The sequence below is a fragment of the Gallinula chloropus genome (assembly GCF_964237585.1).
Source record: "Gallinula chloropus genome assembly, chromosome: 28".
Classification (NCBI taxonomy): domain Eukaryota; kingdom Metazoa; phylum Chordata; class Aves; order Gruiformes; family Rallidae; genus Gallinula; species Gallinula chloropus.
This window is the reverse complement of record NC_140113.1, coordinates 5,443,438-5,469,048: the sequence shown is the minus strand read 5'-3', so window position 1 is coordinate 5,469,048 and position 25,611 is coordinate 5,443,438. Positions and strand designations below refer to the sequence as shown.

Sequence of the window (25,611 nt, the reverse complement as noted above, 5' to 3'; positions counted from 1 at the left end):
GTTACTACAACTCTGATCACAGGAGTTAAGAGTTTGAAGCCAGAAACACACCCTCAGCTGCTCCTCTTAGTACAGCAGTGCCCAGGAGCCCTCCACCAGCGTGCACAGCTCCTGCTTCCACACCGTGCCAGGCAAACCCTCCAGCAGGAGTGAGCTGGCTGCAGCAGCAGCTCTGCCCTTTAGGACATGGAGATGATCTTTCCCTTCACTGCTTCACCAAAATCCCCCCTTCTGACTGCTCTCAGTTAGGACCTCTGCCTGCAATTTAGGCTCAGCTCTCTGACCACAGGGTGGAGGAGGAAAAAGGAAAAAAATAAAATATTTTTTTTAAAAAAGAGAGTGTTTCTGCATGCTTTAATGTCCAGCCAGCCAGCCCTCTGTGCAAGACATCTCCTGTCTTGCAGATAGACATAAGGAGCCCCATACGTGTTTTAAACACCAAATAAAACAGCAGCCAAAAGCTCTTCCCAAATATGTATTTTTGTGCAATTATTTTCTATGACCACTCTTTCTTTGTTTACCCAAAGTAAACCCAAAAGAAGATCAGTATGATCACAAGTTCTCAGCAGCAGTAACAGCTACTACACCCAGTCATCGCTACTACACCCAGTCACAGCTACTACACCAACACCTCCTTAAGCCTAACGGAGCCCAAACCATAGTACCCATCATACCAATGGTACCAGACACATTCCAGCTGTAACTCTGCTCAGTGAGGCACCAAATTTCTCAGGAAAACAGCTGAATCAGAAGGTTTTGCAGAAACCTCGACAAGAGTAAAGTGAAAATTTTATTTGCTCCATTTCTGCCACAAGCTGGGTGTTGGGAAGGGTTGTAATTCACACCCACTACACAGCCCCAGGCTCCTGGCACGAGGTGTGGCTGCTCAGGTTATTTTCTCAGGTTAACATCCCTGAGGATATCTTCCCTGGCATGATTTAAATAGAGCTGCAATCCAGTACTGTACCCCAGACTCTTGGGTGTATTTCTACTACAAAAAAATCATCTCACAGTGCAACAATTCATACTCTTTAGTGAACCTCCAACCTAAAGCAACAGATTTAAGTATTTCGTGTTTCTTCCTCAAAAACAAAGAATGTGTTCAATTAAACTGGGCAGCCACGATTGCCTGAAGCAAGGAACAACACCCTAGTGCCCTGCCAAATTCTTATATTTAGGTCCTTTTTATGAAATTATGCTTAACTGGGGATAAGTGTAGATTTGGGCTTGGGGTGAACACTGTATCTTTCTAAACTCCATTTCCCCACATGCAAAGTGGGATCCTTGTGGGATCAGATCAGTCTGTGCAGTGCTACCCAATAAAGGTAGCAAAAAGCCCAAATCTGTCAACTTGAAAGAACAAAAGGTTTGAAAATCTGGATGATATCTTGAAAAAAAAAAAACCCAGAAACACAGCTCATGCACCTTCAATGAGTAGCTCTCCAAGCAACACAGAGAACTTGAAGACACCTTCATAGACAGGCAGAGTTTTGTGCACAGCTTTGCCCAAGACTAAACTGTCCTGCTGCAAAGGCAACTCTTACCTTTGCAGAGCTAGTCTGGTGTTTGACTCACTCCACCTCACTTCCTCCTCCAAAAGCAGGCTAGGTGACCAAAGCAGCCCTTCAGAAATGCACAACCAACCTGTGGTCAAGCATTTGCAAAGCAGGAGGAAGAGACCTCCTACAAGCTTTCCACAGTCCATTCTGAGAAAAATTAACCTGAAGCTACCTAGTTACAAGTAAATCAATGCACCGCTTCTAATGGCTGTCCTTAGATACCCTTCTGCTTCCAACACCTCCACCCTGCAACACTGTCTCTCCCCAAGTACTAAACACTCAGGTTTTAACAGAAGTTAAAGTCTGAGCTGCAAACTATCTATTTGACTTGCAAAACAAAGAGGTCAGTCTCACCAGCTTCTGGTTTCAAAGAACAGCTTGGTTGCCTGTAGAGGCAGTTCCCTCCCCAGGCAGTGGTCCATAAATCCAAAGGAGAGGATGTTACAGCTGGAAACAAGATGGTTAGCAGAGATCAAAAAGATGGATTAGGAAAAGCCAATCAATCTTGCAGAAGACCAGTGGGACAAGTGCCTCTTTAATGTCCCCTAGGTTTCCTCCATCTGTGGAGGATGATAAGCATTTCTCTAGACACCAAGAAAGGCAGCGTGAGCTACTGCAGCTGCAGCTTCCCCACAGGAGCCAGGAAAGCATCCAGCATCCTGGGAGCACACCAATGCCCTCTCAAACCCACTGCCTTCAGCCTGGCAGACGTTTGCCTTCCTCTTCCCCCAAGGTTTAATTGCATTTATACCCTGGCTAGAAAGATTCACCAGTACAGCATCCATGTCCATATTCAGTAGGGCTGCAAACTGCTTGACAAGAGCCTAGAAAAGCTGAAAACAAAGTATTTCCAGCTGCTACAATGGCAAAGAGCTGCCTGGCAGCCAGCTGAGCAAAGGAAAGGTGTCAGTTCCACAGTCCTGTCAGCTACTGCCTCCAATCACGCTGCATTTTAAGGTCTTTGCCTTGTGCTCAAATGCCAATTACCCCCGAGTAATGAAGAGGGAAAGTCGCCCCTTGCAATATTTCATCCTGTGAAGCTGGACTTCATTTAATATCATCAGATATTACCCTAAATCATGATCATGTCATTTAGTTTCCACAGCAACCAAAGACTCTGTCTTCTCACCAAGCGAGACAAGGACCAAGAGTTGTCTCTGAAGCACCCAACTGCTGCTGTTCCCTCACACAAAGGAAGTATAAGCACATTCCCAAGTACACAAATATATCAGTGTGTGTATAAAGAGAGGTGTCCTGCAGCGGACAGAGCATCTACATTCTTTTCCTCTCAACCTCAGAGAAGCAGTGAGGGAAGCAAGAGCCACCAAGGGTCCATTTTGGAACCGATCTCCCACACAGCAAGAGAGTAGACAAGTCTGAGGTAGCTTCAGGAGTAAATTTACTGTCCTGCAAACTGAGCAGAAAACACAGAGGCCACTGCAGCCTCCCAAAGGGGCACTGCAGCCTCCCAAAGGGGCACTGCAGCCTCCCAAAGGGGCACTGCAGCCTCCCAAAGGGGCACTGCAGCCTCCCAAAGGGGCACTTAAGGACTTGTAAGGAAAAAAGTTGGGTCCAAGATCCTGAATACACTAAAACTACTGAGTTAACAGAGGAAATAGGCATTAGATAAGAAGATTCAACTGCTTCAGGTGATCCCCATACAGCATGAGTACAGGTGATGCAGACCTTGCAGACAAGTCAACTGTGGATCTGGGTGCAGCAGGGACTCCCACTTCCATCACACCTACCTAAACCACAACTAAACCATTCTGCTTTTCAACATTCAATTCCAATTGTTCCTCCAGACACCACACGAATGTCTGTGCACACACACAAAGGCAGGGAAGGCCTAAGCTCACTCTTTTTGGTGCTTTGGCTTCGTTACCTTTCAGCCAGGCCAGTTCACCACACCAGTGTAGAAACGCTCCTGTAAGGATGAGCAGCAAGTGGCAAATGTACCAGTTTCCATCTGCCTGGTAACCATGGGCTGTGTTAATAATGAAATAACCCTCCCATGGGAGCAGAAAACAGCCATACACATCCACACTGCCAGAGCCTTAAACCTTTGTGTGAGACCTAGGCAAAGAACTGCTGGTAGGAACGAATATCCAGTCCCACAACTGGCACTGCCAAAAGCTCTGCCAGCTGTTTCTCAGGCCCTGAGCCCTCCCACATCCTTGGTGGGTGCTGGTAGGAAGCCTGTGGCAAGGCCCAGCTCTTCAGACAGCCCCTCCCCAGCTCTGCATGTGAAGGTGTCAGGCCAACAGGAAGCATCCCCCAGGCCACAGGTAGGACAATGGCACCTTCAGCATTTCACATTCTGTACAGATATTCCATCATGGGCAGCTCAGGAATTCTGCTCCTGCTTAACACACAGAAACATTCTACACAACAGAAGTTAGCAATAAAACCCTGCACTCTCTCTGAAGCCCACCCAGCTCCTAAAGACAGATGGTTTGTGAGGACCCTCCAATATTATAACGTGTTCTTCATATATTGCAACTTGCCCCTTCTCCTAATAAGGAGGGAGGCAGCCAAAGCAAGGTCAACACCAACCCATCCTCAGAGGGTCATAGGATGCCCTACACCAGCACCTGACCCCTGAGTGCCAAAGGGTTTGCTGCCAACCAATATGCAAACAAGGGAGAATCACCCATGACCCAATGGAAACCCAGCTGAGGAAAGAAAAAAGCAGTCTTAAAAACCCAAACCTGTTAGAATTACAGACATAGATACTGTCAAACAACAATAATATTGCCGAGCTCCAAGAAGTAAATAACAAATTAATGCCAAAACCTCAGGAAATTGACCTTTATGCTACTCAGAAAGCATCAGAAAGTTACTTAATCACAGAAATGCCATTAAAACTCATTAATTTTTACTAGGAGACTTACTCCAAACTTTCATTAGTGTTTTGGGGTTTTTTTTTAAGTTTCCAATACTCATTCAGCTGTCTCCAGTTGTTCTTTAGGTTGTTTCATCTAACACTAAAGTCTTCTTGCAGCCCAGATTTTTAGGAAACTGTCATTCACTCATGAAATGAAACAAAACAGGAACTTTTTTGTTATTCATAGATCTGCTCATATCTATGGAGACATCATTTCCTGCTGTAAAATATACCTACCCTCATGTTCTAAAAATAGTACCTACTCAATTCGGTATCTCTATCAGCGTGTGGTAAATATTACTGTGTATTTAGTTTTATCTCTTGTTCCTCTTCAGTTACTTTTGCCCTTAATTACTATGAAAGGAAATATATTACGTTCACAGGATTCCTACCATGTGCTTCTCATGCTTCTGTTAGGAAGAAGAAAACAAATGAAGCAAAAATATTTTAAGTATGATTATTAATCTGTGGTAGATATACTGTAAGGAGGGAAAATCCCCAAACAACAAAACAGCCCACCTCTAGTCCTTGTCCCAGGGTTAAAAGCTTTAATCAGACAATCAAAGGTTAACTCAAAGCAGGAAGGAAAAAAAGCAAAGCAGTATGGAAGGGGGGAAAAGAAAGAAGATTACAAAAGTAGACATATGGATGTCTGGGGAGAAGGGTGATTAAATTTCCCATATATCTTGCATACCAAGAGGTAAGATATTTTGCCTAAATTCCCTGGAGAAACACAATTCAGTCACATATCTGAGACTTGAAAGGATAATCATCTCCATATATATTAAGGCTGCCACAAAGAACAAGAGTTGGGGTTGCATGTGGTGGCATGGATTTCCCGTGGCACACTAAAAGCTTTCAGTGCTGTGTCCAACTGTAACTGATGGGTGAATTTTAGGTAGATAAATTTGAATTGCCTGATGGGGAACTCTGGCCAGGACAGGAACATTAATCCTCACTCATCTGCTGACAGAAAAAAAGCAATCTTGAGCTACTCTGTCTTTCAGCAGTTACCTTTCAGGTAGTTGGGTTGTATGAAAAGTAGAGTACTGCAGTTTTAGGATGTAATGCAAAAAACCCCTACTTTCCCTTTTCACACAGAAATGCATGGGGAATAGTGTATGTTAACTGAACTCATGATTTATATTGTGTCCAAGGGGTCAGAGCTTTGAACAAAAGCCAGTCTGAGAACTGAACAAGCACCGATTGTCACTCGTGGCAAGTTGTACTTCAAAGGGTAAAGCCCAGAAGAAAACTGCTATTCTGTAATAACCACGTGCTGGGCAATTAAACCCTGTAGGGTTACAGTCTCCCTCTCCTTGTGAGGCCACCTCACTTCCCAGGGGCATCCTGCCTGGGTTCCCTTTGGCATTTGCAAGGTACAGAAAAATGATGCAACCGTCCCAGCTCTGGTCCTTTGCATCTGTTTATTTGCTGGGCAGCAGAGAAACCCCCGTACTTTTGACATGACCAAGTCAAGTATTTCCCAGTTTCACACTATTCACTCTGCCCACTCTGTATTTTCTTCAGTACTGGGGAGGGCAGAGGGCTGTTGAGAAATCAGAAGTCTGCTCAAGTTTTCAAACCTTCCCTTCGCTGCAGAGGTTTCTGTAAGTCGTTAGTCATCCCCACAAAACATTTCCCAACAGGCTGCATAGACAGCATCGATTAAATCACAGAAAATCCCCTAACCTCTGCCACCACTGCCCGGAGTTCTGGGTGATTACTCAGGGCATCAGCAGCCTTTGCCTGGCAAAGCCAGCTCGACAGTTTCCCCCACTCACCACCCCCTCCTGCCCTGGGAAGGCAGCATGAGTCAGATTACAGATCAGGGCGGCTGTGAAAACACCAGCATTTTTTTCCAGCCCAGATATTTTCAGAGATCCAGCTGACAGAGTTACCCCCCACACACAGGTCCCCAGCAGCACACCAAAGGGTCTGCCACCACACTCAGGAACTGCAGGCAATGGGGAAGGGACAACCTCACCGTGCCCCCCAGCACCCCACCTTCTCCCTCAGCACCAACTGATGCCAAGGGAAAACCCACGGGCAGTATGTGAAATGGTTTTCCATCGTCCTGTCCTGCCAGAGCACCAAGGAGGATGTAAAGGGAAGGGCTGGATGTGCCCAAGGGAAAGAGCAAGTGGCTGGGTGAAAGGAGGCACAGGACCACCCCTCAGCAGCAGATTGGGTGCAACACTGAAGGGACCGGTTTGGGACCTGCCTAAATTGGTCCTGCTGTACTATACTGCAGCACTCAACTTCCAGCAACTGCTCCCACATCTACTCCACTGTCTCAGAACTCACAGCTATTCATCAGGAAAAAACTGTTCCCAGGAAAACTGAGTGACACACACACAGGGGAAAAAAAAAAAGGAAAAAAAACTCCCACACATTACATTCTTAAATAAGGTTTGTTATTCATCCCTACTGCTGATCTTTAATTTCAGAGGTGACACTCCCTGCTGGGCCATGATTTCCATTATCACTGCCTGCCCTTGAGCACATTCCGATGGTATCAGCTGTATCACCCACCAGGGAGAGGGGGGAAAAAGGATGCTCCACACACACGCTGCACCTTCCACCCTACCAAGCCTTGTAACCGAGCTGGCATCCCATTACCCCGCTCTAACAGCTGCAGGGTGATGCGCTGACAACACTCAATTAGCCAAAGAGGATTTTTTGCCATTACAGCTGTATGGAAAGTCAGCAGCAAAGAGGAGGAACCAGACAAACCAATGAATTATTCAAGCCAGACTTGTTACAGTTGCTAATTTGGAGGCTTAAGCTCCAGCAGCTCAGGGCAGAGGCACTTCACCCTGGTAAGGGCTGCACAAGGACACAACCAGAACTGTCCCCACCTGGGACAGAGTCAAGGCCCTGAGATTTCCAGGATGGAAGATGGGAATAAAACTGGTAAGAGATACCCAGAGCATAACCCTACTGGGATGCAGAGTGGCCTGCTCATCAGCAGCCTGGGCTGCAGGAGGAGTTCCCAGGCACTATCACCACACGACTGCCCAGTCCTTACAAGTCAAACGGGGGTGTGTGTGTGAAACAGGACACACAAAACCCTGGCACACTCAGAGGATTGCCATTATCTTTTGGGGGAAGGCTATTCAGCAGGCAAACAAGGGGAGGGCCTATGAGGCAAACAGAGCCAGGCACGACAGGCAGATGCCTAATTCTGAAACTTGAAAGGCCTTGCAGAGTTTAACATGACAGGCAAGGAGTCATCTGCTGCCATCCGGGTGCCACAACACAGCAAGCCACTCAAAGTCAACACCCATCTCACCCTCCTCTCATCACCTGGCTGTGCCTCCCGTCCCCCCTTTGTCAGCACTGACATGTACTCTGATCACACTGAGCCCGTTCAGTGCAAGCCTAAAGGAGAGCAGATGAGTAAGGCAAGGTGTTGTCTTATTGATGCACTGCAACCAGGAAACAGGCTTTTCCACATTCACAAACTCATCCCGACTAGGTGCAGCTCAGCAAACACGGATTTTAGCGGCAATCATCAGCTTCAGCAGCTCTGAAGCCTCCTGTTGCTCGGGTCGGTATGCAAGCGATCCCTCCCCAGTGCCAGAGAGGTATCAGCAGAACCCTGCCAGACCAGGCTGTGGAACTGACCCAGATTAAAAAAACAAACACCCCACAAATCAAACCAAGACAAAGCACCACCCCACACACCACTTTCCCAACACGTAGTAGGCTGGGACTCCTTAAGCAGGAGCTGTTGCCAGGAGTTCAAGGTACAACCTCAGACACCTCACAGATTATGCAGAATTTATCACAGTATGAAAAATCTCCATATTCAAACCTACTAAATATTCAGATTCAACTATAGAAGAAGTCAGAGACAAGGGAATGAACCAATTTAAGGACAATACTCTGGAATAAACTGAACACCTACGAGTCTTCAAACTACAAGGGGACTTCACCCCTTGCATCCATCAGATCTAAGGAGTAAGCACCAAGCTGTGCATACCAGTACTTGAAGTATGACTACAAATGCCATCCCCCATCAGCATCTGCCTATTTAAGCCCACCTAGATCCACTAACTCTGCTCACTTGCCTATCTGAGCACACAACATCCTTCCTTATCCAGGCCTGTATCTCATCCTATATAAAACCTAACACTTTTAATGCCATTCCCACTGGTCTCTTGGCAATGCAAGCAAAAAACGGGGCAGACACGTGGCAGCTGAGGAGTTAAATGGCATACAGAAGAATAAACTCACTTCAGCTCTGATTAAGCAGGGCACTCATAAAAACAGAGGTCAACATCAGAAAATATTCTGTGAGTCATGAGGAGAGATTACTCACCATGCACTATTCAACATACTCATCACAGTGTGCCACGGACAGAACTGCTCACCATGTATTCATTAGGAAACCGTGGCCTTTCCTTTGAGAAAAGCAGAAGGCGGGGGACAGAGTCATACTTTCAGTTTTGTATGTAAGCCAGTGGGAGGCTGTATCTGCAACACCAGTGCTCTCTCCTCCCACAGCCCTAATTAGACTCGTAGGGAAATACATGTTTCACATCACCCTCCCAGGCTCTTTTAGCATCCCAACAAGCACCAGTTTGTCAACTGAGCTATTATGCGAACTCAGCAGTCTGAAGAGACCCCACTTTTCCCATTACACGTGAAATAAGCAGCAGTCCTGCAACAGACTGACACGTTATTAATCCAGGCACCCATTACCAGGAGAGATTAGACCCTTAGCTTCTACGCAGCAGTACCAAGGCAGCTAACTCAAGATGTAGTAAGTGCATATAAATAGCCAAGTTACTCAACGCGGGGTTACGTCACGCAGTGGTGCTCATCAAGCAGCAGGTCCACAATACCACTCAGCCTCTGGTGTTGGGAAAGATGATTCCCTGCCATCCCTGGCACTCTCACCAAAAATAATTAGCAAGCACTGTGAGCTTCCCCTCCCCTTTCTCGCCAGCTCTCCCTGGAAAAATCTCTCTCACACCACACAACAGGAAGCAGCAAGAACGCTGCTAAACAGAACTGCTCGAAGCAGATTTTCTCCCCTACCTGGCATCCCACCTTGCTTACTAGGAACCAAGCAGCAGAAAGAGTGGTGAAACTAAGAAATGTTTTGCTTACGTCAAGCAGAGCCGAGCTCTAAAACCACAACGGTACATATACCCTGCTGCCAACTCAAGGCTGAGCCAACGAGGGAAAAGAAAGTCTACAGTTCAGCAGAGTACAATGTTAGCAAGCCATGTACAGAGAGGAGGATTTATTTCTGAAGCTCCAGAGCTGGTCTGCTGCTGGAAGTGTGTGTGTGTGTACACGCATGCCCACGCACGCAAGCGCACGCTCCTGTCACATGCGGCGTGATCTCTTCCCCCCCAAACCCACAGGACAGAATTATTGATTGGCCCCAGGCAAATTCTGTGTTACCCTGGAAAACTTTGCAAGGCGAGGAGGCCGGTTTTGATGGCAGGATGTTCGAGCTGGGCAGTATTTCCTAACGCACACACACAGACAGCACATATGGATGATGAGCTCCCCGCCCGCTGCATTTGTGATTAACCAGGGAAGAAAAAAAAAAATCGATGTGCTCTGCCATCTTTCAGAACTGACTGCTTAAGTTTTCCTAAATTAACTAAATCCTTGTTTCCTATGCTGCAAACAGCATAGCAACACATTGGTTGTGGTTTTCTCTGCGTTTTTTTTTTCCTCCTTTAAGCCTGTAGGAAGTTTTGTGAATATGCATTAAAAAAAATATCCATCCTTCCAGATAAATCCCTAATCTATGTGAATCTTTAACCTATACTTCTCAGAACCAGCTTGGAGACACGGGTTAATATTTGGCAACATGAAGAAAAAAGCGAACTGGTCATCGTTCTACTTTCAGTTTCTGTCAATTTAAGCAAAGCGCGGGCGCCCGTGAACACACTCACAGGAATGACAGAGCTGCCCAAGCAGGAAAGGCTCTATTAACAGTGTGTGCTGCAGGCTCCAGCTCCTGGAGCAGCCCATGAAAACAGCACGCCAGCATACATGGAGGATGTTTTGGAAACCAGAGATGGAGCAGCAAGCACCAAAAGGCAGGGAGGAGATACAAATACACAGTCGTTTCTCTCCCTCCCGCCCCCACCAGCCACAAGAGATAAATTTCTAATCGTTCACACACAAGAGCATGAGGGTTGCCAAGCCAGCAGCGGGATCGGCGCTATCAGCCTGGGAGCCCCAGCGAGTTCTTCCCCCTTGCGAAGCAGCAGGCAAAGCCTGAAACGCAAGGGATAAGCAGCAGTTCTCAGGCCAAGTGAAACACAGGGGGAGGTTTTTCCCCGTTATAAAAGGTGCTACAAACAGGCTGGGAAATTGCTTGAGGATTCTCTGTGTGTCTGTGTATGGTTTGCACCCCAAAAAAACCCACAAAACCAATCCCAAAGCAAAACCCCAACACTCAAGCCTTTTGCCTCTCATGGGATTTTCATTCCCAACGGGAACATGGACATTGTTACCAAGGTCACACATCGCTCGCTCTGGGCTCAGGAGAGGCAGGGAAGAGTCAGGCAAGTTAAGGGGGGGAAAAAACCCCCCTGCCACTCACCTAACTGAAGAGGGACAAGTGACATTTTATTTGAAAGCCTGCAGATTACAGCTGCCATCGGCTGACAAGCCTGACTGGAATAGGGCTCAGACTAAATAAAAGAGAAGCTACAAGGGCACCGTGCGAGGCGAACGCAGGCAACGGCACCAAGCCCTCCAGCACCGACCCACGGCAGAGCCCTTCTCCCCTGCCCACAATTCACGCTGCTCCTCTGCTTGTTCCCACTCCTGCGGCTGGTTTTAGGCGGGGAGGGGGATCCCTCAGAGCCACCGATGATTTAGACGGCGTTTCCCGGCCAGAAAGCCCTTCCCGGTTGCACCCCGGTCGCAGCAGCGCCGGTTGTTAACCGGTTACACGAGCCGAGCTCAGGAAAACACGAAAACTTTTCATTAACCAGTCCTCCTCCTCCCCGCCCTTAAGTTTAGTCAACCAATTATAAAAAGAAATTGGGGATTTGACTTCCAGGAGAGCGGCAGCACCCCCGGGCTGGGGAGCCCGGCAGCCCCTCAGCCTCCCGCCTGCGGCTGCGGGGGGTGCTCCCGCATGGGGAGCGCTACCGGGTAAATAACGCCAATGACTCCCGCGCCCAGGAAGGACACACGTCCGCAGACTGATTAACAAGTGACAGAAAGCGCTCGGCGGGGAGCCGGCAAAGGGGAAGGGGCCCGGGGAAGCGGGCCGGGGCCGGGGGCCCGCGGGGCTGAGCGGGGCCGCGGCGGGTGGCCGGGCCCGGGGAGCGGGCGACGCTGACAGGGCGCGGGGCAGGTGCCGGGCCGGGGCCATACTCACGTAGACGGGCAGCGGCCAGGGGTAGACGGCGGGCTCGGCTCCCACGGGCGACTTCAGCCGGAGCTCCAGCCTCTCGCCCATGTCGGCAGCCGGAGAAGGAGGCGGCGGCGGCCCCGCACCATGCTAGAGGGGCCGGCCGGGGTGGGGTGTGGCGGCCGGGCCCGGCCGGGGGCGTGTGCGAGGTGCAACGGCGGCAGCGCGGGGGAGGGGGGGGGAGCGGTTGGAGAGGCGGGGAGGGGAGGCCGGTGCCGGCGGGGGCGCCCGCTCCCCTCGCCTCCCTCTATTGTCGTTAGCGGCTCGCGGGGCTCTCCGGCGCCGCCATCTTGGGCCGGCGTGAGGCGAAGCACAATGAGGCGCCGGGGCCGGGCCGGGCCGGGCCCGACCGACGCGCCAGACGCGGGGGGGCGGAGGCGGGCGCGGCCTCGCGCTCCCTCCCCCTGTCCTCAGCTGCCCTCCCCGCGCGCGCCCCGCCGCCTTCCCGCGCGCGCGCGCGCTGCCGCCTCTGCGCGTGCCCGCGCCGTCGCGGGGATGGGGGGGGGGGGGGCGGGGAGCGGAGGGTGGGGGGGGGGGGTTGCGGGAGGGGAGAAGCTCGCGGCCGGGCGCGGGAGGGCGCGAGGCGGGCGGAGCCGGCGCGTCGCGTGGCACCCGGGCGGCGGCACGAGGCTGCGGTGCCACGCGCGGGCAGGGGCACGGGGATGGGGGGGGGGGGGGGGCTGGAGCCGGGTGGTCGTGTGAGGCGGGAACGCGCCGTGGGACCGGCAGCCGTGCCCCACGCGTGTGACAGCACCAGGCGGGCCGGCAGCCTGTGTGGATGGATGCGCAGGGCTGGCACGGGATGGTGACACGTGCTGTGCCCCCCCCTCCCCTCCAGACGTGACCAGCGGCGGGGTCCTGAGCGCAGCGCCCACCCTGGGCCTACTCTGGGGGCAGCCAAGGGCTGCGGAGGACAGTGACCCCAGCGTCCTGCTGGTGCCCAAACCTGACACCAGGGCCGTGGTCTGTCCCTTGGCACCCGGCACCCAGCCCGCTGAGCCATCCTGCCCGGCAGCCGGCTGCTCGCCCCGGGCGTGGGGACGCAGCTCAAGGTCACTCCTCAGGCTGGGAGATTCTGTGTCCCAAAGGGGCCGTGGGAAGCGACCAACTGTGCACTGAGTTGTGGGACCTCAGCTGAGTGACATCAGGGGGTGGTCACATCAGGGGGTGGTCACGTCAAGGGGTGGTCACATCAGGGGGTGGTCACATCAGGGATGTGGTCACACGTGTGCGCTCACAGAGACACGAAGCTTTGATAAATCTGGGACTAGGACAGGACCCGACCAGACTGAGCCCTCTCTGAGGAGGCGTTTGGGAAGCAAGGGGTCCTTTGGGAACTCCTGACCCCACGGGAGGGTCTGACCTGCCCTCTGTGCAGCAGAGGATGCAGTGCACTTTGTTAAACCACAGCCGTGGCCACCGGCTGTTCCCTCACCCTTTGCGTCACGACACGTAGCGCTGCTTCTCCCCGCGGGCGACGCCATCGCGCGCGGCCCTTCGCGACGCGCGTGGGTGGTTTGCTAAACAATGGAAGGAGCCCACGTGCCACGGGGGGTGCAAAGTCTGCACCTAAGTGTGAGCTTCCCGTGGTGCCACGAGGTCGCAGCGCAACCCTGGTGTGTCATCAGGGGTGTCATCAGGGGGTGTCATCAGGGGGTGTCATGGCACAGTGTGGTGAGTCACGCTGTGACCACCCACCCCCATCCGCTGTCTCTCCACCCCCCCATCCCCTCACCGGATGGGGCCCGGGGCCCCTCGGGGGTGGCCAGGGGGCTGGGTGAGGTATCTTCCTGCATCTCTCTACTGTCCTGGGGTGGCCAAAGCTTCATGACGTTTTGCATCTCTGTAGGTGCCCAGCAGTGAGCAGGAGCAGAGTGATACCATCTATAGGTGTTCTGCCTGGGGGCTGAGTGATAAAACCAGGCCTGCTGGTGCCAGTGTCTAGTATCTGGGGACATGGGGTGCAGGGACATCTGGGTGCCCTTAGAGCCAGACTGATGTCACACGCAGCTCCCCCAGATCTGCTGGGCCTTCCAAATGTTGCAGAGCTGGAAACGTGGGCAGGCACAGCCATGGCAGCGATGCAGGGGTCACCTCACCCTGTGCTTGTACCTGGGCAGAGGGACAGTGTACCCCAACACCCATCCTCCATGGAGGTGCCCAGCAGGTGATTTTTAAGTGGTTTCCAGCCCATGGGACACTGGCACATCACCAAACTGCAACACCCAGGGCATCGGGGCTCCCTGCAGTGGGTGACCCCAAGGGAAGAGCACCCAGCATCCCTGCACCCTCACTGCCCGCCTCCACTCCCATCCCTCTGCCAGATGGAGCTGGGGAACAGCCATACCATGCTGGGTGCTGGTTTCCACTTCAGGGCTGGAAGAGCAGCAGTGAGCCCATCTCAGCTGGGGAGCAGCACCCCACTGGGGCAGGAGCATCCCGGGGAGGTGCCCGGAGCCAGGACAGGCGTTGGTGAGCCCAGCAGCGCAGCACAGGGGCAGCTCTGGGGAGGAAAACCAGCCTTTTTCCCAGCAAACTGGTGGTGAAAGTTGTGCTGGGAGCAGCTGCCCTGCGATGCAAGCGTGGGGCTGGTAACACCCCCGCTTGGTTTCTCACTTTCTCAGCCAAAAATAGGTAAACAGAGCTCGTGTCAGGATGCTTTTGCCATCTGTCTCTTCTGGCTGTTATCCCCCAGCTGATTAATCTCATCTTCCTTTTATCCTGACAGAGAGGATGTGGGTCAGCCACAAACATGCTGGGGAGGTTGGGGGGCCACGGAGCCGGGCTCAGCACCAGGCTGTGGTGCCCCTGTTTTGGTACAGTCACATCTGCTCTGCTCCTGCCCTGGGCTGCAGCTCCAGGGCCAGGCAAAGCTGCCCGGGTTCAGCCATCATCTGCAAAGTCCTTGGGGACGATGCTCCCTCCCTCCACCTTGGCAACACCCCAGGACATCCGATACTGGGCTGAAAACCATCCTCACCATTGGGGTGCCAGCTTGTGGCTGTCATGCTCCTGCTCCCACATCCCCCACAGCGTGGTGTTGGGAGGGCAGGGGGATGCTCCATACGTGAAAAACATCCCGGAGCTGCAGTGTGCCATCAGGCTTTTCCTGAGGAGGATTTCGTGCATTATTTCACTCTGCTATTTCTTGACCAGACGCCACCTTCCACTGAGACAAGCAGCTGTTTGCACAGCCCTGTGATGGAGACCTCAGGCTGGGATGTGTCCCTGCTCCAATTCCACAACAGGTTGATCCCTCATGCAGAAACACCTCCGAGCCTGGATCCAAACTCAGCCACTCCTTCCCCCCCCCTTAAATATCCATTAGTGCAGAAAGCTACACAACTAGGGACACTTTTCTAAAGAAAACACTAAAATCATCAAGTCAGCAGTGCTTAAACTGCTCTGACTGCATCTTAAATAATGAATTCATATTTAATTAGCTCACCACAAAAATTCCATTAAATTTAAATAAATAGACATGGCAGGAGTTCTGCGAGGCACAGCAGGCTCCGTTTAAAGAATTCTCTTTGAGTTCGTTAGGTTGGTCTTTAATCAGTTTGTTGTCAAAGTCCTTGTGTGGCCCGAGCAGGCTCCTGGGCTGCTCAGGGGGAGTAATCCCAGCTACCAGGGTTTCCTGGCTGACCCAGCCATCCCCGGCCATCTGGCAGCTGTGCAGTGCTGGTGCTGATGTGGGCTGGCAGGTAGCGGTGTGCAGGGTGGTCCCGAAAGGCTTGTCCCAACCAGGAGACCCTTTTTGCACCCATGTTCTCTTGAGCTTTGGATCTGGGCGTAGGGAGGGACGGGAGTGAGGGCTGTGGCTTGTTTCCTGCCCATTCACTGGGCTGAACTGGTGCCCAAGAGCTGGGAGCTGCTTTGCCCCCTTTGACAGCTTTTCCACAGAATCACAGAGTCCCCAGGTTGGAAAAGACCTTTAAGATCATCAAGTCCAACCATTCCCATCCTGTGCTGACCCAGATCCCTGAGCACCTCATCTCCCCTCTGTTCAACACCCCCAGGGCTGGGGACTCAGCCCCTCCCTGGGCAGCCTGTGCCACAGCCCCACAACTCTGCCAGGGAAGAACTTTGCCCTCCCATGTGCTCTGACCCTGCCCTGCAGGAGCCTCCTCTCATTCCCAATGTCCACAGCCTGCTGTTTATTTCTAGCCCAGGTGCCCCTGGGGTGGGGTCACTGGTGCCCTTCGTGGGATGTAGTTTCCCCCCCGAGCCTGGAGCACAGCCAAGCTCTGTTCCCTGTTCCATGGTGGGACCAATAAACTCGGGCTCTGCGAATGGCTCCTGTTGCAGTTTGTTTCCCAGAGCAGTTAAGTTTAACCCTGGCTGGAACTGCCAGTCCCAGTCCCCCATCACCCTTTGGACAGCCCCACAAGAGCAGGCAGGAGCTCCCCTTCCCCTCCTTGCAGAACGGCCCCTGTGCAAGTTCCCAAGCCCCGTTTTAATTTCCTGGGGTCACTCCTTTGTCGCACCAAGGAGTTCCCTTCCACATGATGGAGCAGCATCTGTCCTTTCCATCTGTCCCAGCAGCTCCCTGGGCCAAATCTCTCCAGGGATGCTTCATCTGCAGTTGCCACAACAAAATGATGCAACGTTTGCAGGATTAGCATTAATGCTGGGGCAGGTGAAAGGTGCAGTGGCCGTGCTGGTGCCAGCCAAGGTCCAGGTGGGATAAAGTCATTTTTGGTCATGAATGTCTCCATCTCGTGCTGGGAACTGGTCTGTTGGAGCTCAGGTTGGGGCTTTACTCTCCAGCGAGGTGGCTGCTGCTGCTGCTGGAGCTGCCTTTGCTCAGGGATGGGAGCAACAGAATCCCAGAGTCATTGGGGAACCAGGTGTGAAACACTGGGGGGGCTGTCAGCCCACTGCTGCACCAGGCAGAGCTGCTGCCTCTGCTCAGCCAGGGGCTGGACCCAAATCCCACAGGAGTTGGGGGGGATGTGTCACATCTCTGCCATGCCTGGGTGTGCAGAGCTGCATTCCCCTTGCTGCCATGACCACGTGCCCCCTGCCCCAACACAGCCTGGGAGCCAAGAGACCCATCCCAGCTCCCTCCTGCCCTGTCCTGGGAGGTTTCTGTCAGAGCTCTGCTTTGCCAAGGAAAAACAACCCAAATTTCTATCAGTTTAGGCTCTGCTGGAACTTGACTTGCCCAGAGCCACGGTCCTGACGTGTGATAGCAAATGCTGGATTGCTCCCAGGGCTGCAGGGTGGGTGCAGGGACCCCTCAAACCAGTGGGAGAGCTGGGGTCCCCCACCACTGCTTCCCACCTGGGTCACCCTTTTGTGCTCCCAGTGCTTGGACCTTGCAGGCTCAGAGCTGGGCAGCTTCTTGTCCCCACCGTGCCTCTCAGCTGTGCACAGCAGCCCCTGCCCTCCGTGCCTGCACCACAGAAGGCAGCTTGGTCTGGGGCACCCAGCACCAGGCTTTTCTCAGCCTCCACCCTCCAGCCGTCATTTGCAGCCAGTTCCAGGGACCAGAGGTGGCATTTTTGAGCATGAGGCTGCAGTGTTTAACCCTCAGGCTCCATCACTGCTCCAGGGTGGCACCGTCCCCACTGCATCAGGCTCTGCACTGCAGTTTCAGAAGGGATGTAGAGGGATAAAGGCGCTGGGAGGGTGGGGGCCGAGGGGGGGCCGTGCCAGCTGCACATGCAGCCCGGTGCCAGACCCAAGTTGCCCGCAGCGGGGCTTGGAGCAGCCGAAAGCAGCCGTGGCATGTGCAGCTGCCTGAATGGGCCCCTTGTCCCCGCAGCGCTGGCTGGCCGGCTGCCCCGCTCCGTGCCTGGCCCATGGGGACACCAGCTGCCCCCTCCCCACAGCTCATCCACCACATCCAACACAGGGCACCCAGCACCCGCACCCTAACATGGGTGTCCCAAATATGGGGCACACATCACCCTCACCCGAGCATGGGGGGCGGCACCCATCACCCAAACATGGGGCACCCATCACCCCCACCCAGGTATGGGGTACCCATCACCCAGACACAGCCCACCCATCACCCAAACATGGGGCACCCGCCACCCACACGCGGGGCACCCACCGCCCGAACGTGGTTCCCTCCCTGCCCCCCCGACCCGGGGCACCCCACGCGGGTCCCCCATCCCGGCGGGTCCCGCTGTGTGTCCCCCCGGCTCTCCCGGGCCGCCGGCGCCATCTCGCGGGGACCCGGCGCAGCGGCGGGCGGGGCCGGGCAGGGTGGGGCGGGGGCCACCGGCCGCGGAAGGCGGTGGGCAGGGCTGTGCGGGAGCGACACGGGCATCCCCAGGCAGGACGTCCCAAGGCAGGACATCCCCAGGCAGGACATCCCAAGGCAGGGCATCCCCAGGCAGGGCATCCCAAGGCAGGACATCGCAAGGCAGGACATCGCAAGGCAGGGCATCCCCAGGCAGGACATCCCCAGGCAGGGCATCCCAAGGCAGGGCATCCCCAGGCAGGGCATCCCCAGGCAGGACATCCCAAGGCAGGACATCCCCAGGCAGGACATCCCCAGGCAGGGCATCCCAAGGCAGGGCATCCCAAGGCAGGACATCCCCAGGCAGGACATCCCAAGGCAGGGCATCCCAAGGCAGGGCATCCCCAGGCAGGGCATCCCAAGGCAGGACATCCCCAGGCAGGGCATCCTAAGGCAGGACATCCCAAAACAGGCACCCGGGCATGGGGACCTTGGCATGGAAACTGCAACACGGGGCACCCCGGTCTGGGCACCCCAGCACGGGCACTCTGTATGGTCACTGGGGGACAGGACACCCTGAAGCAGGTGCCATAGCCCAGTCACCCCATCACAGGCATCCTATTAATAACACCCCAACATGGGGCAGCCCAGCAAAGTCACCCAAACACCGTCACTGCCACAGGAATCCTGTCCTGAGCATCTCACCACCCACACCCCAGCATGGGGCATCCACCACCCCAGCTCAGGCACCCGTGCTGGGGCCTAGCAGCCAGGGAGAGGGACCTACCATGGAGCAGTGGCACCATGACACCCACCACCGGGCAGTCTGGGCAGCCAAACCCCTGCAGTGCTCCAAGCGCTGGCAGAAAGGAGCCCTGAAAGATGCCCAGACAACTCACACAGGTGCTGCCTTGGAGGGGAGAGCAGGATCAGGCCTTGAACTGAGCATCCCTGGCCCAGCTCCATCAGGGATGCACTGGCTGCAGTGTTCACCCACTGATGGACACCAGGACTCGGTAGCCCATGGCTACACCTGTCCCTCGGCACAGCATCCCTCAGGTATGGATATTCTGCCAGCTGCAAGTGGGGAAGTTCCTGGAGGAAGCTGCCTGGGAAATTACAGCAGGAAAAACAGGAGGTGGCGTTATTTATTTAAAAAAATACAGTGATGTGACTGCAAAAGCCACGAGAGAGAAGCAGCTGGAGGTTTTAAGGGCTTTAGATACTACGTATGGCAACGACTGGGTAAGAGCCACGGTAAGTAAGGGTGGTCTGAAGGGAATTTAAAACTCTCCAGGTTTGGGAGGAAACAGAGTGAACAAGTCATTACAGCCCCAGATTTTTAAGGCTGAACCAAGTCAGGGTACTCTGGGGGGAGAAATCCCGGGGAACAGGCTGGGGGGATCAAGTCCTGGGTCTCGGTTTGTCTGTAGGAGACTCCCCCGGAGAGCTTGACCACCCTGGGGTGCTGCTGCCGCTCCCCTGCCCAGCCCCCACAGCACAGCGCCGCGTTCCTGAGTGCTGGCGATGGGCCGGTTCGTTGCTGTGCTGCACCTGCCAGCCCGGCCGGGCAGCTGTGGGACTGGGGAGGGCCCGGGGACTGTGGGAGGGCCTGTGGGCCTGGGCTCCTGCTGCAACGCTCTGGGTTCAACCCGGGGCTTTTTGCGAGGCCTTCGGCAGGGTCTCCCGTGGCTCGGCACAGCGGCACAGGCAGAGGGACGGCTGTGGGGACCCGGCGGCCCGTGGCGCTGCATCCCCACGAGGGACACGGCCACGGGGCTTGTCTAGCGGTTGTGCCGCCCTTCGGGACACCGACGGGCAGGAGGCAGGGCCGAGCGGACCCGAGCGGAGCCGAGCGGAGCCCAGCCCAGCCCAGCCCGGCCCGGCCCCCCCGGCCCACGGTGCTCCCGCCCCACGCGTGTCCCCGCCGCGCTCTCCCCGCCACGTGGGCCCTCCGGGGGCGGGGCCAGGCGCAGGGGGCGGGGCCACCCGGGCAGTGACGCGCGGGGTGGGCGTGGCGGGAGGGAGGCGAGACGGGCGGACGCGGCTGGGGCGGACGCGGCTGGGGCGGGCGCGGGGGGGGGCGTGGTTAGGCGGGAGGGGGCGGGGCCGAGCCCTCAGCTGACCGGCAGCCATTTTGTCGGGCGCTGGGAGGCCGAGCGGAGCCCGGAGTTGGGGTTTGCGGCCGCCGGGGCCGCCCCTGCCTGTCGCTCGCTCTGTGCCGCGCCGGGGGCGAGCACTGTCCGCGCTCCCCCGCCACCTCCTCCCCGCCTCCCCGCCCGGGATGTGAGCTGCCCGGGCCCGCTGGTCTCACCCGGCTGTCGCTGTAGCGGTAGCGGGAGGCGCGGCGGCTCCCCGCGGCTGGGCCCGGCCGCTCAGCCCCGCGCGCAGGCCCCGCGGCCCGGCCCGGCGCCGCCGCCATGGCGCTGAAGATGGTGAAGGGCAGCATCGACCGCATGTTTGACAAGAACCTGCAGGATCTGGTCCGCGGGATCCGCAACCACAAAGAGGACGAGGTGAGCCCACCCGGCCCCCGCCGCGGAGGGAGGGGGCTGCCGGCGGGGCCGCCTCCCCTTCGCCTGGGCCTGGGCTGGCTCCCCTCACACCCCCCCCGCGCTGGCTGTCACCCCTTCGCGGTGAAGTTCTGCTGCTCCGGGGGTCAGGGAAGGGAAGGGAGGGGAAGGGAAGGGGGGGCTCTGTCCCCACCCTGCTCCCCGCGGGGGGTGGGGGGGTGCGGGCTGCGCTAGGCCCAGCAGCAGCAGGGTGGTTTGGCCGCCCCGGAAAGGGGATGTTGTGTGGGGAAGGGAAAGCGGGAGTCAGAACCAGGGAGGTGACGCTGGGGTGTGGGCCAGAAGGGGAGGACAAGAAAGCCTTGGGGCAGCGGTGAGGGGAAGAGCAGGGTAAGGGAGGGTCCCGCTTGGTTCTCCCTTTCCCATTCAGTGTGTGGCTGAGGTGGTCCTATCCCTGATTTCACATATATGTATATAAAACAGGAATTCCTGACCATTGCACGATGTTCAGCTGCTGTCATTAACCATGCATTCTCCATCATGAAGCTGAATTCAGTCACCAGTCAAACCATTCACACTGTACCCCCCAGACCCAAAGTCTTCCTCCTTTCCAGGCTTTTGGAGGCAGAAAGCAGTTGCCTGTGTTGGCCTGTTACTCTAACCTTGTGTTCCAGGCACGTGACCAGGAAATTAGTGTAGGTGAAATTACTAGTCATTGAGAACATGTTCTGTGAGACTTTCCACAGGGAAGTGTCACGTGTGAATTGGGAGGTAACGGACACGAAGGACACTCATGGTGTTTGTCCTGCAGTCAGCAGCTGTGGCCTCAGAGGCTTTCTTGTCAATGGCCTGACAGCCAGGCTTTGCTGGAGCATCAGTGAGTTGCTGAGGAGCTATACATGCAAAGGACAGTGGCTCTTCATGTGGTGCTGTATCCTAAAGGTGTCAGCAGGGAAAAGTGTCTGGAGAAGTTGGGAAGGTACAGTCAAATTAGTACTTGAGCTGGAAATAATGTTATTCATTCCTGGTGCTGTTGGACTGAAAACACAGAGTACAACTTCCAAACCCACTTGAGTGGTTGAATAGCTTGTAAAGCTGCTGTGCACCAGGCAGGGTGTTACTTGTCAGTGGGCATACCTCTGAAACTTAGGGGTTTACTTCAGTATATGTTACATTGGTGGGTATTGATTTGGTGACAGAGGAAGGTGGTGCTACTGTGAAGTGTCCAGTACCCTGCAAAATGTAGAAAGCTACAGGGAGAAGTGGCAATGGCACATTTCTGTGGGCACTTCATATGTGATCCTCAGAGCAGGAGCAGAGGTGAACAGCCGTTCTGTGGAGCTCTTCCCAGAGCCTGCTTGGACCTGTGTGTTGTGCTGCTTTCAGTAAATAACCCTTGTTCTTCTCTGTGTAGGAGAGAAGCTGTTTCATCAGCTGTCAAACCTCTGAGGATCCCCCCAGGGAAGGTCCAGGGCCTCTGTGACCCCAGCCCTCTTTGAGGAGGATTGAATGTACTTTTCTCATTTCTAAAATAATTTTGGGACAAATAGCTGCTTTTCCAGGACTGTTCCACAGTCAGGCTTAACAGCCTCCTGGGCATCATAAACAATACTGAGTTTGCTTTTGTTCATGACAAGAAATAGTTAAACCTCACTGGCTCTGATCACCTTTGGAGCTGGGAAAACACACCCCTGAGGTGGTTTTGTGGGGCTGTGTATGGTTGAAGGAAGCTGTACCTGCTCTCTGGGGGTTGTTGAGGTGTTACCTCTTACCCTAAGCACGAGGCAGACATCAGTCACAGCAGCTGGCCTGTAGCAGCATCAGCTATTAGAGGAAGGTAGCTCTTTGGTTTGAAACACACATGGGAGTTTCCAATAGGTAACTCTGGGGATAGTTCCCTTTTCTGGCCTTGTGTGCACAGCAGAGGTTAAAAACTGAGCTTCAGTGTGTGTTCAGCTGATCAGCAGACACTGTACTGATGAAATGCATCTCTTCTCTGGTACAGACTGCTTTCAGAACCCTTTACATTTTGCCTAATTACACAAGGTGGCTGCAAGCAGCACAGGACTGTTCCTTTTTCTAGCTCAGCTGGCTGGAGAGGGCTGTAAACCTTCTGCTGTGAAGGTGCTGGGTGTTGGTTCAATGCTTCCCAGGCACTGGTCATGGACATTTGCTAATTTTCAGGTGATGTTACAGGCTCAGAGCAGTGTTATAGAGGAAGTAGATGGAAAAATTCCTTCTCCTTTTCCTACAACACCTCCATTGTTCATTATATCTGTTAAATGTTTCTCTGATACTGAATGTAGCTCTTCAACCAACATTTCTGTGTGTCAAGATAAGTTTCTAAGCTTAAGGCACACACTGTGTCCTGTTCAGAACAGCACATTTGTTTAAAGCAAACAGCAGTGTGCTTTCATGGCAAGGATGTTGATCTCAGCTCAACAAGAATTACTTGGGGAGGAGGAACTGTGATTGTTAAATAATAATGATTTGGAAAGAAATGAAAGCACGATTGGTCTGACTGCCAATTCAGTTATGGCTTTTGCAGAGTAAGTTCTGTGATGTACATTGGTTCTTTTGGAACTTAAATAACATGGAACTTCTGCCATTGCTCCTTCCCATCACCTCTTGGGGCTGCTTCTCCTGCTAGATAGGAGACAGTAAGATTGTTTCTTCCCAGTTTTTCTGCAGGTACCCTCAGAAGTGACTGTATCTGGTATTTCACTGGTGCTGGAGGGTGTGTTTGTAGTGGAGGATGGGCCAAATATTTCTCACCTTGGTTCAGGCTGAGGTTTCTCAAGAGAGCTTTTGACCAGACCTGCTGCATTCTTACTTGCTGGTTGCGTGTTCATCCTGTATCACTGAGACTCAAATGCCAACCCCAGGGCTTGTTGTGAAGGAAGTGGGGCACCACAGGCTCTTTACCAATACATTTTAGGTGTCCTCTTTGGCTTGTGAGGGGAGCTGAGAGGGTGCTGGAGGCTGCCTGGCACTTTGCTCACTTCTTTGCTGCTTAATTACCTGTCAGAGGCTGTTTCCATTTCAACTTCTGGTCTGTATCCAAAGCTGACCCATTTATTTCGAGTTCAGAACGCTGAACCTGCAGGGGTGAGTGTGTGTAAGGAGGAGAGGTAAGGGATGGGAGCTGGTTAACACAGGCACTTTCCAGTCCAAGCACACACTGGCTGCTTCCCAGTCTTGTGGGGAAAGCTGGAGCTGCATCGTCCTTGTGTGGAAGGAATGAGGTGGCCTTACAGCCTGAGAGCTTTTCCAGGTTTGACGTGGGGTGTTTACTTTTCAGCAGTGTGTGGATGCTGTCACAGCCCATGGTGTTCCCCTGTGCCAGCTCAGAGTTTGAGGCAAAGCCCAGCCTGCAAGGAAGACTTGAGTCTGTTCCATGCTCCCTTGACCCTCACTTCCAATATCTCATTCTCCTGCATTTTGCAAATTAATCCTTTTAATGATGAAAGCAGCGACTCTGTTGCTCAGTGGGTTTTTTAACCCAATGGGATAACTTCTCCCCCTTGGTGCCTGCTGTTTTGGGATGTGCTACACAGAACACTCAAAAGTAGAATGGTTTGTACAACAGGATGTTAAAAGTATGATGGATTCTTTTCCCAGATACTCCAAACTGAGACATGATTTCTGTTTAGGGGTGTTCTCCTGAATGTGGAATAAAAGAAGGGATAATCCTTTGATGCTCTTGCACAGTGGTTTGTATTTGCAGTTAAGAAGTTTGTTGTTCCCAACAAGGAAGCTACTGTCAGATGCTGTGTTGGGAGGTTCCTTTATAAAACCAAGATGATGAAACAGCAGGAACAGAGATGTTAAATCTGGTAGTGCTTTGTCCAGTTCAGACTGTAGCCCTCTTTATTTCAAGTGTCTTTGGTTTGCTAGAGGATGCCTGAAACGGAGAAGGGGGTAAAGAAAGTCCTGCATGAAATGAAATGTCTGTGCACTTTTCTCATAACTTACCTAAGGACAGGGGACTTGTGCTGTTAAAAAACGTTTTCCCTAAATAAAGGGCTGCTGTGCTCACTTCCAGCTACTTCCCTGACAAGTTTTCAGATGACATGATGGCATAAGGAGTTTGGAGGAACCTTTTAACATCACAAGTCTCTGGGTGCAGCCTGTGAGGCCGAAGCCCATCTAACACCCATCTAGCGCCGTGGTCTGCTGATGGCTAGGTACCTAGTCACTACTGCAGCATCTCAAGGGAAAGGAAGTGGTGTCCAGGATGAAAAAGCAGCCCAGCTGATGGGCAGTGTGCAGTTCACTGCTGTCAGGCAGCTCTTCCAGTCCTTGATGCTTGTCATATGTGTGAGTATCTGTGAAGGGAGCTCATTATTCTACCCACTTTCAAGTGGATCTGGAGTTGCTTTGTTAATTCTCTGAGTGAATCACTGGAAAAGGCAAAGTCAGAGATAGGAACAATGCACAAAGGGTTGGAGAAGGACCTTCCACCACTTGGTAAAAACCAGACTGGTAGTGGCCTCCAGGGTGACGTTGTCCTGCCTTACCTGCTGTGTCATGGAGAACACAGGGCCCAGAGCTGTGGAGCACGAGCCAAGATGTGGCTTTTCTGGTGCGATTACAACCAGAGAGCAGCTGAGGCTTTGCATTAGTGCTGCCTTTCATTAGCTTCTTGCTTTCTCCTGTGTTAAATATTCCTTAATTGGCTGTGGCATAAGCAGGGCTAGCAGCTTTGTTCCCAGTCCAGATCCTTTCGTAGCTGTTTTGTCTGAGGATTTGAAATGCTCCAGACAGGTTGTGTTTCCACACTGGAAGGAAAACTTCTGCCTAGGCAGGTCCAGAGGAGAGGAGGAACTGCTCCTACCCTGTCCTAAGACATGGAGTGGTCCATACACTCTGCTTTTCCCAAGGCCAGTGGAAGAACAGCCAGAAAAGTCAAAGTAGAATAAGGATACAGAGTGTGTTTCTGTGCTGTGGTCGTCTTCAGAGAGCTCAGAGCGCTTCTTGATGCAGCTGTCTCCATCCCGTTGTGGTGTGGGAAACGGGGCCGTCTGTGATCTCCTCTAATGTCATCAGTGTCCACAGAA

General features: G+C 53.7%; 2 protein-coding genes across 2 annotated transcripts in view; one reads left to right on the top strand and one right to left on the bottom strand.

Annotated features, from left to right (window-relative positions):
* DOT1L (DOT1 like histone lysine methyltransferase) overlaps window positions 1-11,896 on the bottom strand; it is a gene marked incomplete at its 5' end in the record, with an annotated part of 61,718 nt that extends 49,822 nt beyond the window's left edge. The window contains one exon of the mRNA XM_084276505.1: window positions 11,816-11,896. Within this exon, the coding sequence (XP_084132631.1) occupies window positions 11,816-11,896 (81 nt within the window). The remainder of the gene's footprint in view (window positions 1-11,815) is intronic.
* Window positions 11,897-20,437: 8,541 nt separating this feature from the next.
* Window positions 20,438-25,611, top strand: part of AP3D1 (adaptor related protein complex 3 subunit delta 1) — a 35,689-nt gene continuing 30,515 nt past the window's right edge. The window contains exon 1 of the mRNA XM_084276386.1: window positions 20,438-20,557. Coding sequence (XP_084132512.1) covers window positions 20,462-20,557 — 96 coding nt within the window. The 5' untranslated portion in view covers window positions 20,438-20,461. The remainder of the gene's footprint in view (window positions 20,558-25,611) is intronic.